At 39.7% G+C, this 14,016-nt stretch overlaps 2 protein-coding genes across 4 annotated transcripts in view; one reads left to right on the top strand and one right to left on the bottom strand.

Annotated features, from left to right (window-relative positions):
* Positions 1 to 14,016, bottom strand: part of melt (ventricular zone expressed PH domain-containing protein melted) — a 110,346-nt gene that overhangs the window by 31,248 nt on the left and 65,082 nt on the right. For both annotated transcript variants that reach the window (XM_071668164.1, XM_071668165.1), the window contains 4 exons: positions 9,076 to 9,179; positions 7,930 to 8,065; positions 6,854 to 6,993; positions 3,490 to 3,618 (listed from right to left, as the gene is read on the bottom strand). In XM_071668164.1, the coding sequence (XP_071524265.1) occupies positions 3,490 to 3,618; positions 6,854 to 6,993; positions 7,930 to 8,065; positions 9,076 to 9,179 (509 nt within the window). The remainder of the gene's footprint in view (positions 1 to 3,489; positions 3,619 to 6,853; positions 6,994 to 7,929; positions 8,066 to 9,075; positions 9,180 to 14,016) is intronic.
* The window catches only part of LOC139752192 (uncharacterized), a 277,547-nt gene that overhangs the window by 208,528 nt on the left and 55,003 nt on the right, over positions 1 to 14,016 (top strand). The window contains exon 5 of one of the 2 annotated variants that reach the window (XM_071668177.1): positions 3,498 to 3,625. The exons of the other annotated variant lie outside the window; for it this stretch is intronic. The gene's annotated coding sequence lies outside the window, so the exon portion shown is untranslated. Of the gene's footprint in view, positions 1 to 3,497; positions 3,626 to 14,016 lie in introns of those variants that run through there. 2 annotated transcript variants of the gene reach the window in all.

Genomic DNA, 14,016 nt, shown 5'->3' with positions numbered 1-14,016 from the left:
ATATCTGCCACTCTATCATCAAACACATTCAACAAACCTTCAAAATACTCACTCCATCTCCTTCTCACATCACCACTACTTGTTATCACCTCCCCATTTGCGCCCTTCACAGAAGTTCCCATTTGCTCCCTTGTCTTACGCACTTTATTTACCTCCTTCCAGAACATCTTTTTATTCTCCCTAAAATTTAATGATACTCTCTCACCCCAACTCTCATTTGCCCTTTTTTTCACCTCTTGCACCTTTCTCTTGACCTCCTGTCTCTTTCTTTTATACGTCTCCCACTCAATTTCATTTTTTCCCTGCAAAAATCGTCCAAATGCCTCTCTCTTCTCTTTCACTAATACTCTTACTTCTTCATCCCACCACTCACTACCCTTTCTAATCAACCCACCTCCCACTCTTCTCATGCCACAAGCATCTTTTGTGCAATCCATCACTGATTCCCTAAATACATCCCATTCCTCCCCCACTCCCCTTACTTCCATTGTTCTCACCTTTTTCCATTCTGTACTCAGTCTCTCCTGGTACTTCCTCACACAAGTCTCCTTCCCAAGCTCACTTACTCTCACCACCCTCTTCACCCCAACATTCACTCTTCTTTTCTGAAAACCCATACAAATCTTCACCTTAGCCTCCACAAGATAATGATCAGACATCCCTCCAGTTGCACCTCTCAGCACATTAACATCCAAAAGTCTCTCTTTCGTGCGCCTGTCAATTAACACGTAATCCAATAACGCTCTCTGGCCATCTCTCCTACCTACATAAGTATACTTATGTATATCTCGCTTTTTAAACCAGGTATTCCCAATCATCAGTCCTTTTTCAGCACATAAATCGACAAGCTCTTCACCATTTCCATTTACAACACTGAACACCCCATGTATACCAAGTATTCCCTCAACTGCCACATTACTCACCTTTGCATTCAAATCACCCAACACTATAACCCGGTCTTGTGCACCAAAACCACTAACACACTATATCCAAATATTTTTGCAGTTTGGTTTGGCTCTCAAAAGTAAAGGAACTGCTTGCAGCTAACAGTTAAAACAAAGATTGTGTCTCATAACAAGGAATGCCTCAAACAGTCATGAGAAGTAAAAAAGCACTACAGACTAACAAAAGGATAAGCAACAGGTAAAGAGTGAATAAAGGAAAATGGGAAAACAGCAGTATTAAAGGATGGGACAAAACTTAAGAATGTGTGGCAGATCACCAAGACAGCTTGAACTATTGATATAAAAACAGAAGACAAGGTAAAATGACCCCAGCCTGGCAAGGGTGTAAATGACAGCAAAGATAAGTGAAGAAACATAAGTTAGGCAAAGAGTAAGGAAAAAGGGTTTAAAGATATCTCTTAATGAAAACAAAAGTCAGTTAAGATACTATGGCCTTGTAGGAATATGGCTGATGAAAGGTTAGTGTAGCAGATTATGACAGTTGGTTGAAGGTATGAGACAACTGCAATAGAGACTACCAGATGCAAAGAATGAAGTCAAAAGCAAGAGATGTTTCCAACAAGGATCCTTGGGAAGTGCTTGATCATGTGCAACAGAATCATTTTATGTATGCTGGTAGGAGGAAGAACAGAGATGAGTCAACTTTTGTGCATGTGTACAATAAGAAATTGATGTAGTAGTTTCATCATAAGACTTTGATTGCTTTAGAAACTTTAAATGAGGATATGTGTTAGTGCACTTATAAAATGCAAGCAATTATTCCATTTTATGCATATGGGAATGGAGCTAAAAATGACATAAACAAAACTGGGAAGTGAAATAAGTTTACATGTATGGAGGTCTTCAATATGAATGAAAGTACAGAAGTAGCGGCTCTAATGTTCTGTAATATTTCTGCACATATTACCTGTGTCAAAGCAAAGTACATAGATGACACTCAATTTTCATCTAAAAACAGAATCAGGTATCATCTCTGATGCTAGTTTCCTAGTTGAAGTGTACAAATGGCAGATTTTTTTTTTTTTTTTTTACAAATTTACCTAGTTTAACAACCATGTGAACGATATCATATATATTACCTTTCACATCATTTTAAAGTGGTAGTTGTGCCCGAGGGCTGTGCAAAAGCTATTCTTGTTCCTTTCTTTAAAGGGGAAATTGCTTTGAATTATGTAGCAATTCTATCTATTTATATCTCTGACAACTGTTTCCAACAAACCCCCAAGGGGGTGGCCAAAGCAATAGTCTCCATAACTAGTTAACTCCATTGGAATTCATGTAGCAATTATAGAGGAATAAGTCTGTTAAGGAAATAGTAATTGATAGGCAGCCAATGACCCGGGACGTATATTACCAGTACTACCTGCCTCAGTATCAGGAGGGTCAGTGATGGATGTGTAATGAGCAAGCACTTCACTGGTTGTCAACTTGCACTCCCCTGACCCAGGTAGCCATCTTTTCTTTCTGCCTGACCCACACGTGGGCCAATGGCATTCTGTGCACAAACATACAATCTCTCCTTGTCACACATAACACATGACAACACTTAACTCACACAGCTCATTCTTCGTAACTAGATTTTCCTGCAGTGAGCATTATGTGTTAGCCCTGCCTTTTGGCAAAATGGATGGATAAATAGAAGTATAGGTATGAACAATTAGGAAGGAGCATTAGGTAGAAGCAATAGGTAGAAATAATAGGTTGGAACATTAGGTAGATGTTTTCAATGGGAACATTAGGTAGGAGCCTCTGCAAATACTGCACTAGATCTCCCCTCTGCCAGATGCCTTTAAAGGGTAATGAACTAAAAGCTTAGAAGCAACACTGGAGTTCAATATTTATTGAGACTTTACTGCCATAGCCACCCCCCTTGTGGGAGCTCCAAGAAGGAACAGGCATCAGAGATATAGATACATAAGTGTTAAGTATACCAGGAATATTGCATGCAGGTGTTGACTGATAGAGGGGTGGAAGTGATAAGTGAGAAGCAAGGGGGTTTTAGGAAAGGTTGGGGATGTGAATCATATTTTTGTGGTGAAAATAAGCAAGTGGTACGACTAGATGGAATGAAGAAATGATATGATGTATGAGAAATGAATTATGGTGGGGAATCCAAAGGTAACAAATTGTGGACTGGCAGAGTGGGTGAGTGAAACATGATACTTTGAAGTGGTTTGGGCATAAGGAATGAATGCACGATGGGAGGTTTACAAGCAAAGTGTATGATAGTACAATTAAAGGGGTTTGGGTAAGGGGGAGACCAACTGTAACAAGGGAAACAGAGTGAAACAGTACTGGAGGGAAAGAAATGGTGGAAGAATGTGTGGAAAGTTGTAGGCAAGGGAGACATGTAAGGACAGGGATAAGTAGAGTCTTTTGCTGCACAACCCCCTTTATGGCAGTTCTCAGGAAGAAAAGGCATCATAGATATAAAGAGGTAAAGCAGGTAAAACATTATAATGAAACATATAGGAAATTCTTTGTTTCACCGTTTAAGATTTTGTATGAGTACAAAATAACTAACCTTTGCAGAAGGAAAGGCAGAGGTGACTAAAGTGACAAATGTCTTGGCATCACACTTGAGAATATCCCAGCAATTCTTGAGGCTGCTCACTTGCATTTCTCGGGTACTCAGGGCCACACATGACCGAGCCTGAAATACAGTATCATTATACTAAGTTATTGAAGAAAAGGAAAATAACAGTGGAAGTTCAGCTAAGGAGGGAGGAAGAATGTAAGTGGAATGCTAAGAACCTGAAAGAGGGAAGCAAAGAAAGAGTAGATGAAGATTTTGGAAGAAAGTTATGTGGAAAGTTTCAGGATAAGAAACTATACTGGAAGGAGGTGAAAAAGGAAAGCGGTGGATAGGGGAGAAAGAATTTTCTGCCCACGTATTCCCTGCAAGTTCAACACTATTATGTTTGTCTGCTAGATCAACATTGTTTTTGATATTGTTATTACTACTATTATGAGAAGAAATAATAATAGTATTCTTTATTCTGTCTAATGCCAATGATTATAAAAAATATTTAAGAGTCTTTTCAAACAATCTGCAGTTCTGTGTTCTTCACCCAATGATAATGCTAACATCTTTCCATTACAAAACAAGAACACTGGTATAACATAAAATTTTGCCCTATTCATGTATGCACGGATGCGTGCATGTACACTTTCCTGAATGGATAAAAAACTATGAATCATAAAGACATTATTTTCTCTGCCATTACTGCTGACATGAACATTAATGTGGAAATAGGTATATTTGAGGGAATAGTGGTTCCAACAATGTTATATGGTTGTGAGGCATGGGCTATAGATAGGGTTGTGCAGAGGAGGGTGGATGTGTTGGAAATGAGATGTTTGAGGACAAGATGTGGTATGAGTTGGTTTGATCGAGTAAGTAACAAAAGGGTAATACAAAGAGTGTGGTTGAGAGAGCAGAAGAGATTGTATTGATGTGGTTTGGTCATGTAGAGAGAATGAGTGAGGAAAGATTGACAAAGAGGATATATATGTCAGAGGTGGAGGAAATGAGGAGAAGTGAGAGACAAAATTGGAGGTGGAAGGATGGAGTGAAAAAGATTTTGAGCGATCAGGGCCTGAACACGGGGGGTGAAAGGCATGCAAGGAATAGCGTGAATTGGAACAATAAGGTATACCAGGGTCAACGTGCTGTCAATGGATTGAACCAGGGCATGTGAAGCGTCTGGGGTAAACCATGGAAAGTTTTGTGGGGCCTGGATGTGAAAAGGGAGCTGTGGTTTCGGTGCATTATACATGATTGCTAGAGACTGAGTGTGAACGAATGTGGCCTTTGTTGTCTTTTCCTAGCGCTACCTCATGCACATGCAGGGGGAGGGGGTGCCATTTCACGTGTGGCGGGGTGGCGGCGGGAATGGATGAAGGCAGCATGTATGAATATGTACATGTGTATATATGTTATATGTATGTATACGTTGAAATGTATGGGTATGTATATGTGCTTGTGTGGGCATTTATGTACATACATGTGCACCTGGGTGGGTTGGGCCATTCTTTCATCTGTTTTCTTGCGCTACCTCGCTAACGTGGGAGACAGCGACAAAGTATAATAAATATAAATAATACATATTTATTTATTTATTTATTTATTTTACTTTGTCGCTGTCTCCCACGTTAGCGAGGTAGCGCAAGGAAACAGACGAAAGAATGGCCCAACCCACCCACATACACATGTATATACATACACGTCCACACACACAAATATGCATAACTATACATCTCAACATATACATATATATACACACACAGACATATACACATGTACATAATTCATATTCATTTATTTACTTATTTTGCTGAGTCGCTGTCTCCCGCGTTAGCGAGGTAGCGCAACATAATTCATGTATTCATATATTCATTTATTTATTGTACTTAACCGGTTTCCTGCATCAGCAAGGTAGTGCAAGGAAACAGACGAAGAATGGCCCAACGACTCATATACACATATATATACATAAACGCCCATACACACACATATACATATCAAAGTATACATACATATACGTAAACAAACAAATACATATATACACATATATATTCATACTTGCTGCCTTCATCCATTCCTGTTGCTACCCCCCCCCCCCCCACACACACACACACACACACACACACACACACACACACACACACACACACAGCAAGGTAGCATCAAGAACAGAGAACTGAGCCTTTGAGGAAAATCCTCACTTAGCCCCCTTCTCTATTCCTTCTTTTGGAAAAGTAAAAACTGGCAGGGAGGATTTCCAGCCCCCCACTCCCTTCCCTTTTAGTCACCTTCTACGACCAGTAGGGAATACGTGTGAAGAATTCTTTCTCCCCTATCCCTAGGGATAATATATATATATATATTATTTATTTATTATACATAATTGCTGTTTCCCCTCATCAGCGGGGTAGAGCCACGAAACAAAGAATGGCCCATCCATTCATATACATATTATTTTATATTTTATTTATTATACTTTGTCGCTGTCTCCCGCGTTTGCGAGGTAGCGCAAGGAAACAGACGAAAGAAATGGCCCAACCCCCCCCATACACATGTATATACATACGTCCACCCACGCAAATATACATACCTACACAGCTTTCCATGGTTTACCCCAGACGCCTCACATGCCTTGATTCAATCCACTGACAGCATGTCAACCCCGGTATACCACATCGCTCCAATTCACTCTATTCCTTGCCCTCCTTTCACCCTCCTGCATGTTCAGGCCCCGATCACACAAAATCTTTTTCACTCCATCTTTCCACCTCCAATTTGGTCTCCCTCTTCTCCTCGTTCCCTCCACCTCCGACACATATATCCTCTTGGTCAATCTTTCCTCACTCATTCTCTCCATGTGCCCAAACCACTTCAAAACACCCTCTTCTGCTCTCTCAACCACGCTCTTTTTATTTCCACACATCTCTCTTACCCTTACGTTACTCACTCGATCAAACCACCTCACACCACACATTGTCCTCAAACATCTCACTTCCAGCACATCCATCCTCCTGCGCAAAACTCTATCCATAGCCCACGCCTCGCAACCATACAACATTGTTGGAACCACTATTCCTTCAAACATACCCATTTTTGCTTTCCGAGATAATGTTCTCGACTTCCACACATTCTTCAAGGCTCCCAGGATTATATATATATATATATATATAGCATGCATGTAGGCATGGATGTGTTTACCATCTATATAAACAAAAGGACAAAAATAAATGCAAAATTATTACAATCCCCTTTTCTATATGGGATAAGAATGGTAAATAGTGAGTGAATGTAATCTCAGGTTGTATTCTAATTTATTGATCAAATTAATAACATCCATAATTACTAACTTCCATCACCTTACCTGAAGAGCAAGAAACATCAGATGTATCCATATCCTTGGACTTCTGGTCTTCATAGAGAAGAGGTGTTTATTGTAGAGACAATGCTCTCCTTTACCCTGACATGCAAAATAGAGTTTTGCATGCTTTTTATTTTTGCGCTCTGTTGAAAAAAAATCAGATATCTTTAATATCCCTAACTATCCAAACCTCAAAACTAATAAACTCTACAAGCATGCAATTTATTCCTTTGAATGACATCTTCTAAATACTCTTTTATCCACATGGATGATTTAGATATCTGGAGGACAAAGTATACTTCAAGTAAATACCTTTGTCTATTACCTTTAACCTCTAAATTCTAACAACAGATCAGGTGCACACAGTGTCTAACCTCATTCAAGCTCTCACTTTCACAGGGTGACTGAAAGGGGCATAACTAGGAGGACTGGTAACACCCTTTTTAAGATCCCAGTTTTTTAAAAAATGAGCCAAGCCAGAAGCACTTATCCTCCTTGAAAGTTTAGACTGGAGAGTCTAAATGTGCATAGATGTAACTAAGATGAGAAGAAAGACAAAATAAGTAGTATGCCTGGGGAGAGGAACCCGAATCATCAGGTTCAAGTGACACTAAAGCTCAAGGAGAGTGGAGAAGAATGGTTTGCAAATGTCCTAGGGGTAAAGACTGGAGTTTGTGTGGGGACAAAAGCAAAAACATGGATGACACTCCTACTGAAGGTGGAGTTGTAGGAATATATGAGAGGGTAAGGAAGTTAGCCTTAGACTGATGTGACTGAAAAAGAAAGTAGAGTATGAGACATGGATGGCAATGCTTAAGAACTAGCAGCAAGAGGAATGAGGAAGAGAAGCAAGTGTTCTGGTGAGTATGACAACAATTCTGATGTGTGGAATTGAGTAACAGTGACAGGTGATTTGAATACAAAAGTGGGTGATGTGGGGGCATGGGGTAACCAATGTGAATGAAAATGATGAACACCTAGGGGAGTTGTGAATGAATGCACTTTGTTGTTTCAATTTCAAAGATGTATCTCACAATTATGAAGAAAGAAGGATAAATTGTAGAATTACACTTTATTACCTTCAATCCCACATCGGACAGGGAGAGGTAGCTTGACAAACACCTTCTGCATGTAGGCCTTGATCTTGTCTAAATGTTTCTCACAAAAATGTTGTACTGTGTCTCTCATAGCAAAAGGTTCGAAGACACTAATTTTCTACAAGTGAAAGAGAAAAAAATTACATATATTATAATGTTCAACTTGAATTATATTAACAAAATTGATAATAATAATAATGATAATGGCTAGTTAATTCAGATCTCAGGGATACATCCCAAGGAATAACTGCAGATACAAGGCAAACAATTAAGCTTGGGGTTCCTTATCAACAACAACAAAGGAAAATTACTTAAGTTTATAGCCCTTCTATCAACTCTGCTTAGCAAATATTTATTTCTTCAGTTTTCTAACTCACTATACAGCAAGAAGTATTTCTAAATATGCTAAATAAAGCATCATTTCAAATGCATTATTGACATACCTTGAAAATCTGAATTATATTGATGCTAAGCAGGTGATGATTCTGCAGTAAGAGAATCAGAATTAACCTTAACACCCTGTTGTTTCTGGACTACTTGAACTAAGAATAAGCCAAGCCCCATAAGACCGACATATATTCTCAAAGATACTAACAATCACTCAGGCTGTCATAATGAGCCTTCACCAGTGTAAACACTAGTTTAATATTTAATGTACTTGATTTTCAAAGCTTTTACCAAAGAATGCAAAAAGCCCAAGTGATTAATTGGGCAAATGTAATGCTCCATAAAAGAATAATTGCATCATTTTTCTTCTATACAGAAGACCCTTATAACTTAGTAAAGACAAAAAGACTTAAGTTTTTAACAAAGAAGACTAAATTTACTGACAGTCAACAGGTGTGGAAACTGCAAGCTGTAAGAGATTTTAGTTACAGAAATAATAACCTAATGATAATTCCAGCTTTTTCAAGGGCAATGAATGCTGGAACTGTGGAAAACAACTATAAAAGAACAGATGCTTCCTTAAGGTACTATGATATTCTCTCTCATAGCCCAGCTGCCTTGATGAGACAGAATTCCATGTCTTTCACATTCTCCTGAGTACTTCATACATTTTCATTACATGATGATTAAACTTTTCATTTTGAATCAATGTAAGTAAAGAAACAAATAATACAGACTTACCTGAGTGCAGGCATTGGTGGTTGTGGTATGATGGTCATGAGTGATATGTGTCAGGGTTGTGTTTGACCTAGTTGCACCAACATAGCCACTTGTAACACAACTCCCTATAAACCCATAACAAAAAAATAATATTATTAGAAAAATCTTCATACCTGACATCTATTAGAACTGTGACATTATTCTTCTCCTGCACTTTCATGATTGAAAATTAGTAAAAAAAAACTGCATGGATTCAAATGAATCAAAAAATTTTCTTTATTCATATTTTCAAGTATTCTATGTACAGATTTTAAAGTGGTTCAAAACTTTTGTATGTGTGAAATCCAGACGTTTCAACCACCATACAGGACTTACTGAAGTAGACATCTATCTACAAACAAATATTCTATAATATGCATTTCACACCAGCAGTTTTCAGTTTCCCACACAAACTGAACTTAACCAACATCCACAAAATTCTTGCATAAAAGCAACGACTTCCACACAAAATTACAAAAAACCTAGGAAATGCAAATGAAGGTTTATTATTCATTAAACATGTCATAATCCTGTTACCAATATCTGACACTTGTGTATGTAATCGTTCTTAAGCATACTTCATTAATCAACAGCAGTATTTGGGATATACAGCTGGGCAGGGAGATTCTCTGTTATTCAAAAGACCTAGGCTAAGGCTTTAGTCCTAAAATTAGTCCTAACTTAGAACAGGAAGGAAGAATGCCCTCCACAATTTAAGATGTTAGCTGATATTCCTTTCATGACTTTTGTTTATGTAGTGATGACATGTTCCATGTATCTACTAGTGTCAAGGCTGAGCAAATATGCAGAAATATTTCAAGGAGTTTTTCATTCCTACTTTAACTGAACTTTATCATTTTCCAGTCTTCAATTGATAAATGCTCATGGAATCCTTAATTTTTGGAAAAAAAAGTTTGGTTGGGATAAAACTTTTTTTACTTCCACCTTTACCTGTACTTTTTGTGAAAAAGTTAGGGTTTTCATTATTTTTCTGGAACTAGGATATATTTCATGAGGATCCACCTCTGAAGTTTCCAACTTAGGCAACCACACCAAAGATGCCTATCCCCTGGGGATAGGGGAAAAAGAACACTTCCCACATATTCCCTGCGTGTCGTAGAAGGCGACTACAAGTGGAGGGAGCGGGGGGGGGGCTGGAAATCCTCCCCTTCCGTGTTTTTTTTTTTTTTTTTTTTTCCTCCAAAAGAGGGAACAGAAAAGGGGGCAAGGTGGGGATGTTTCCTCAGGGGCCCAGTCCTCTGTTCTTGGCGCTACCTCGCTGACGCGGGAAATGATGAATAGTTTGAAAGAAAGACATATATATATTTATTCTTTTTTTTTTTTTATACCTCGTCGCTGTCTCCCGCGGTTGCGAGGTAGCGCAAGGAAACAGACGAAAGAAATGGCCCAACCCCCCCCATACACATGTACATACACACGTCCACACACGCAAATATACATACCTACACAGCTTTCCATGGTTTACCCCGGACGCTTCACATGCCTTGATTCAATCCACTGACAGCACGTCAACCCCTGTATACCACATCGCTCCAATTCACTCTATTCCTTGCCCTCCTTTCACCCTCATGCATGTTCAGGCCCCGATCACACAAAATCCTTTTCACTCCATCTTTCCACCTCCAATTTGGTCTCCCTCTTCTCCTCGTTCCCTCCACCTCCGACACATATATCCTCTTGGTCAATCTTTCCTCACTCATTCTCTCCATGTGACCAAACCATTTCAAAACACCCTCTTCTGCTCTCTCAACCATGCTCTTTTTATTTCCACACATCTCTCTTACCCTTACGTTACTTACTCGATCAAACCACCTCACACCACACATTGTCCTCAAACATCTCATTTCCAGCACATCCATCCTCCTGCGCACAACTCTATCCATAGCCCACGCCTTGCAACCATACAACATTGTTGGAACCACTATTCCTTCAAACATACCCATTTTTGCTTTCCGAGATAATGTTCTCGACTTCCACACATTCTTCAAGGCTCCCAGGATTTTCGCCCCCTCCCCTACCCTATGATCCACTTCCGCTTCCAGGGTTCCATCCGCTGCCAGATCCACTCCCAGATATCTAAAACACTTTACTTCCTCCAGTTTTTCTCCATTCAAACTTACCTCCCAATTGACTTGACCCTCAACCCTACTGTACCTAATAACCTTGCTCTTATTCACATTTACTCTTAACTTTCTTCTTTCACACACTTTACCAAACTCAGTCACCAGCTTCTGCAGTTTCTCACATGAATCAGCCACCAGCGCTGTATCATCAGCGAACAACAACTGACTCATTTCCCAAGCTCTCTCATCCACAATAGACTTCATACTTGCCCCTCTTTCCAAAACTCTTGCATTCACCTCCCTAACAACCCCATCCATAAACAAATTAAACAACCATGGAGACATCACACACCCCTGCCGCAAACCTACATTCACTGAGAACCAATCACTTTCCTCTCTTCCTACACATACACATGCCTTACATCCTCGATAAAAACTTTTCACTGCTTCTAACAACTTGCCTCCCACACCATATATATTCTTAATACCTTCCACAGAGCATCTCTATCAACTCTATCATATGCCTTCTCCAGATCCATAAATGCTACATACAAATCCATTTGCTTTTCTAAGTATTTCTCACATACGTTCTTCAAAGCAAACACCTGATCCACACATCCTCTACCACTTCTGAAACCACACTGCTCTTCCCCAATCTGATGCTCTGTACATGCCTTCACCCTCTCAATCAATACCCTCCCATATAATTTACCAGGAATACTCAACAAACTTATACCTCTGAAATTTGAGCACTCACTCTTATCCCCTTTGTCTTTGTACAATGGCACTATGCACGCATTCCGCCAATCCTCAGGCACCTCACCATGATTCATACATACATTAAATAACCTTACCAACCAGTCAATAATCCATTCACCCCTTTTTTAATAAATTCCACTGCAATACCATCCATATATATATATATAATTTTTCTTTTTTTTTTGGGCTTAGTCGCTGTCTCCCGCGTTTGCGAGGTAGCACAAGGAAACAGACGAAAGAAATGGCCCAACCCACCCCCAAACACATGTATATACATACGTCCACACACGCAAATATACATACCTACACAGCTTTCCATGGTTTACCCCAGATGCTTCACATGCCCTGATTCAATCCACTGACAGCACGTCAACCCCGGTATACCACATCGATCCAATTCACTCTATTCCTTGCCCTCCTTTCACCCTCCTGCATGTTCAGGCCCTGATCACACAAAATCTTATTCACTCCATCTTTCCACCTCCAATTTGGTCTCCCACTTCTCCTCTTTTCCTCCACCTCCGACACATATATCCTCTTGGTCAATCTTTCCTCACTCATTCTCTCCATGTGCCCATACCATTTCAAAACACCCTCTTCTGCTCTCTCAACCACGCTCTTTTTATTTCCACACATCTCTCTTACCCTTACGTTACTTACTCGATCAAACCACCTCACACCACACATTGTCCTCAAACATCTCATTTCCAGCACATCCATCCTCCTGCACACAACTCTATCCATAGCCCACACCTCGCAACCATACAACATTGTTGGAACCACTATTCCTTCAAACATACCCATTTTTGCTTTCCGAGATAATGTTCTCGACTTCCACACATTCTTCAAGGCTCCCAGGATTTTCGCCCCCTCCCCCACCCTATGATCCACTTCCGCTTCCACGGTTCCATCCGCTGCCAGATCCACTCCCAGATATCTAAAACACTTTACTTCCTCCAGTTTTTCTCCATTCAAACTTACCTCCCAGTTGACTTGACCCTCAACCCTACTGTACCTAATAACCTTGCTCTTATTCACATTTACTCTTAACTTTCTTCTTTCACACACTTTACCAAACTCAGTCACCAGCTTCTGCAGTTTCTCACATGAATCAGCCACCAGCGCTGTATCATCAGCGAACAACAACTGACTCACTTCCCAAGCTCTCTCATCCGCAACACACTTCATTCTTGCCCCTCTTTCCAAAACTCTTGCATTCACCTCCCTAACAACCCCATCCATAAACAAATTAAACAACCATGGAGACATCACACACCCCTGCCGCAAACCTACATTCACTGAGAACCAATATATATATATATATATATATATATATATATATATATATATATATATATATATTTTTTTTTTTCTTTTAAACTATTCGCCATTTCCTGCGTTAGCGAGGTAGCGTTAAGAACAGAGGACTGGGCCTTTTTTGGAATATCCTCACCTGGGCCCCTCTGTTCCTTCTTTTGGGAAAAAGAAAAAAAAAAAAAAAAAAACGATAGGGGAGGATTTCCAGCCCCCCGCTCCCTCCCCTTTTACTCGCCTTCTACGACACGCAGGGAATACATGGGAAGTATTCTTAATACCCTATCCCTAGGGATATATATATATATATATATATATATATATATATATATATATATATATATATATATTCCTGGTAAATTATATGGGAGGGTATTGATTGAGAGGGTGAAGGCATGTACAGAGCATCAGATTGGGGAAGAGCAGTGTGGTTTCAGAAGTGGTAGAGGATGTGTGGATCAGGTGTTTGCTTTGAAGAATGTATGTGAGAAATACTTAGAAAAGCAAATGGATTTGTATGTAGCATTTATGGATCTGGAGAAGGCATATGATAGAGTTGATAGAGATGCTCTGTGGAAGGTATTAAGAATATATGGTGTGGGAGGCAAGTTGTTAGAAGCAGTGAAAAGTTTTTATCGAGGATGTAAGGCATGTGTACGTGTAGGAAGAGAGGAAAGTGATTGGTTCTCAGTGAATGTAGGTTTGTGGCAGGGGTGTGTGATGTCTCCATGGTTGTTTAATTTGTTTATGGATGGGGTTGTTAGGG

Source organism: Panulirus ornatus, chromosome 12 (genome assembly GCF_036320965.1).
Source record: "Panulirus ornatus isolate Po-2019 chromosome 12, ASM3632096v1, whole genome shotgun sequence".
NCBI classification, from domain to species: Eukaryota; Metazoa; Arthropoda; class Malacostraca; order Decapoda; family Palinuridae; genus Panulirus; species Panulirus ornatus.
The sequence above is the reverse complement of the archived record's forward strand: the minus strand, read 5'-3'. Positions and strand labels throughout refer to the sequence as shown.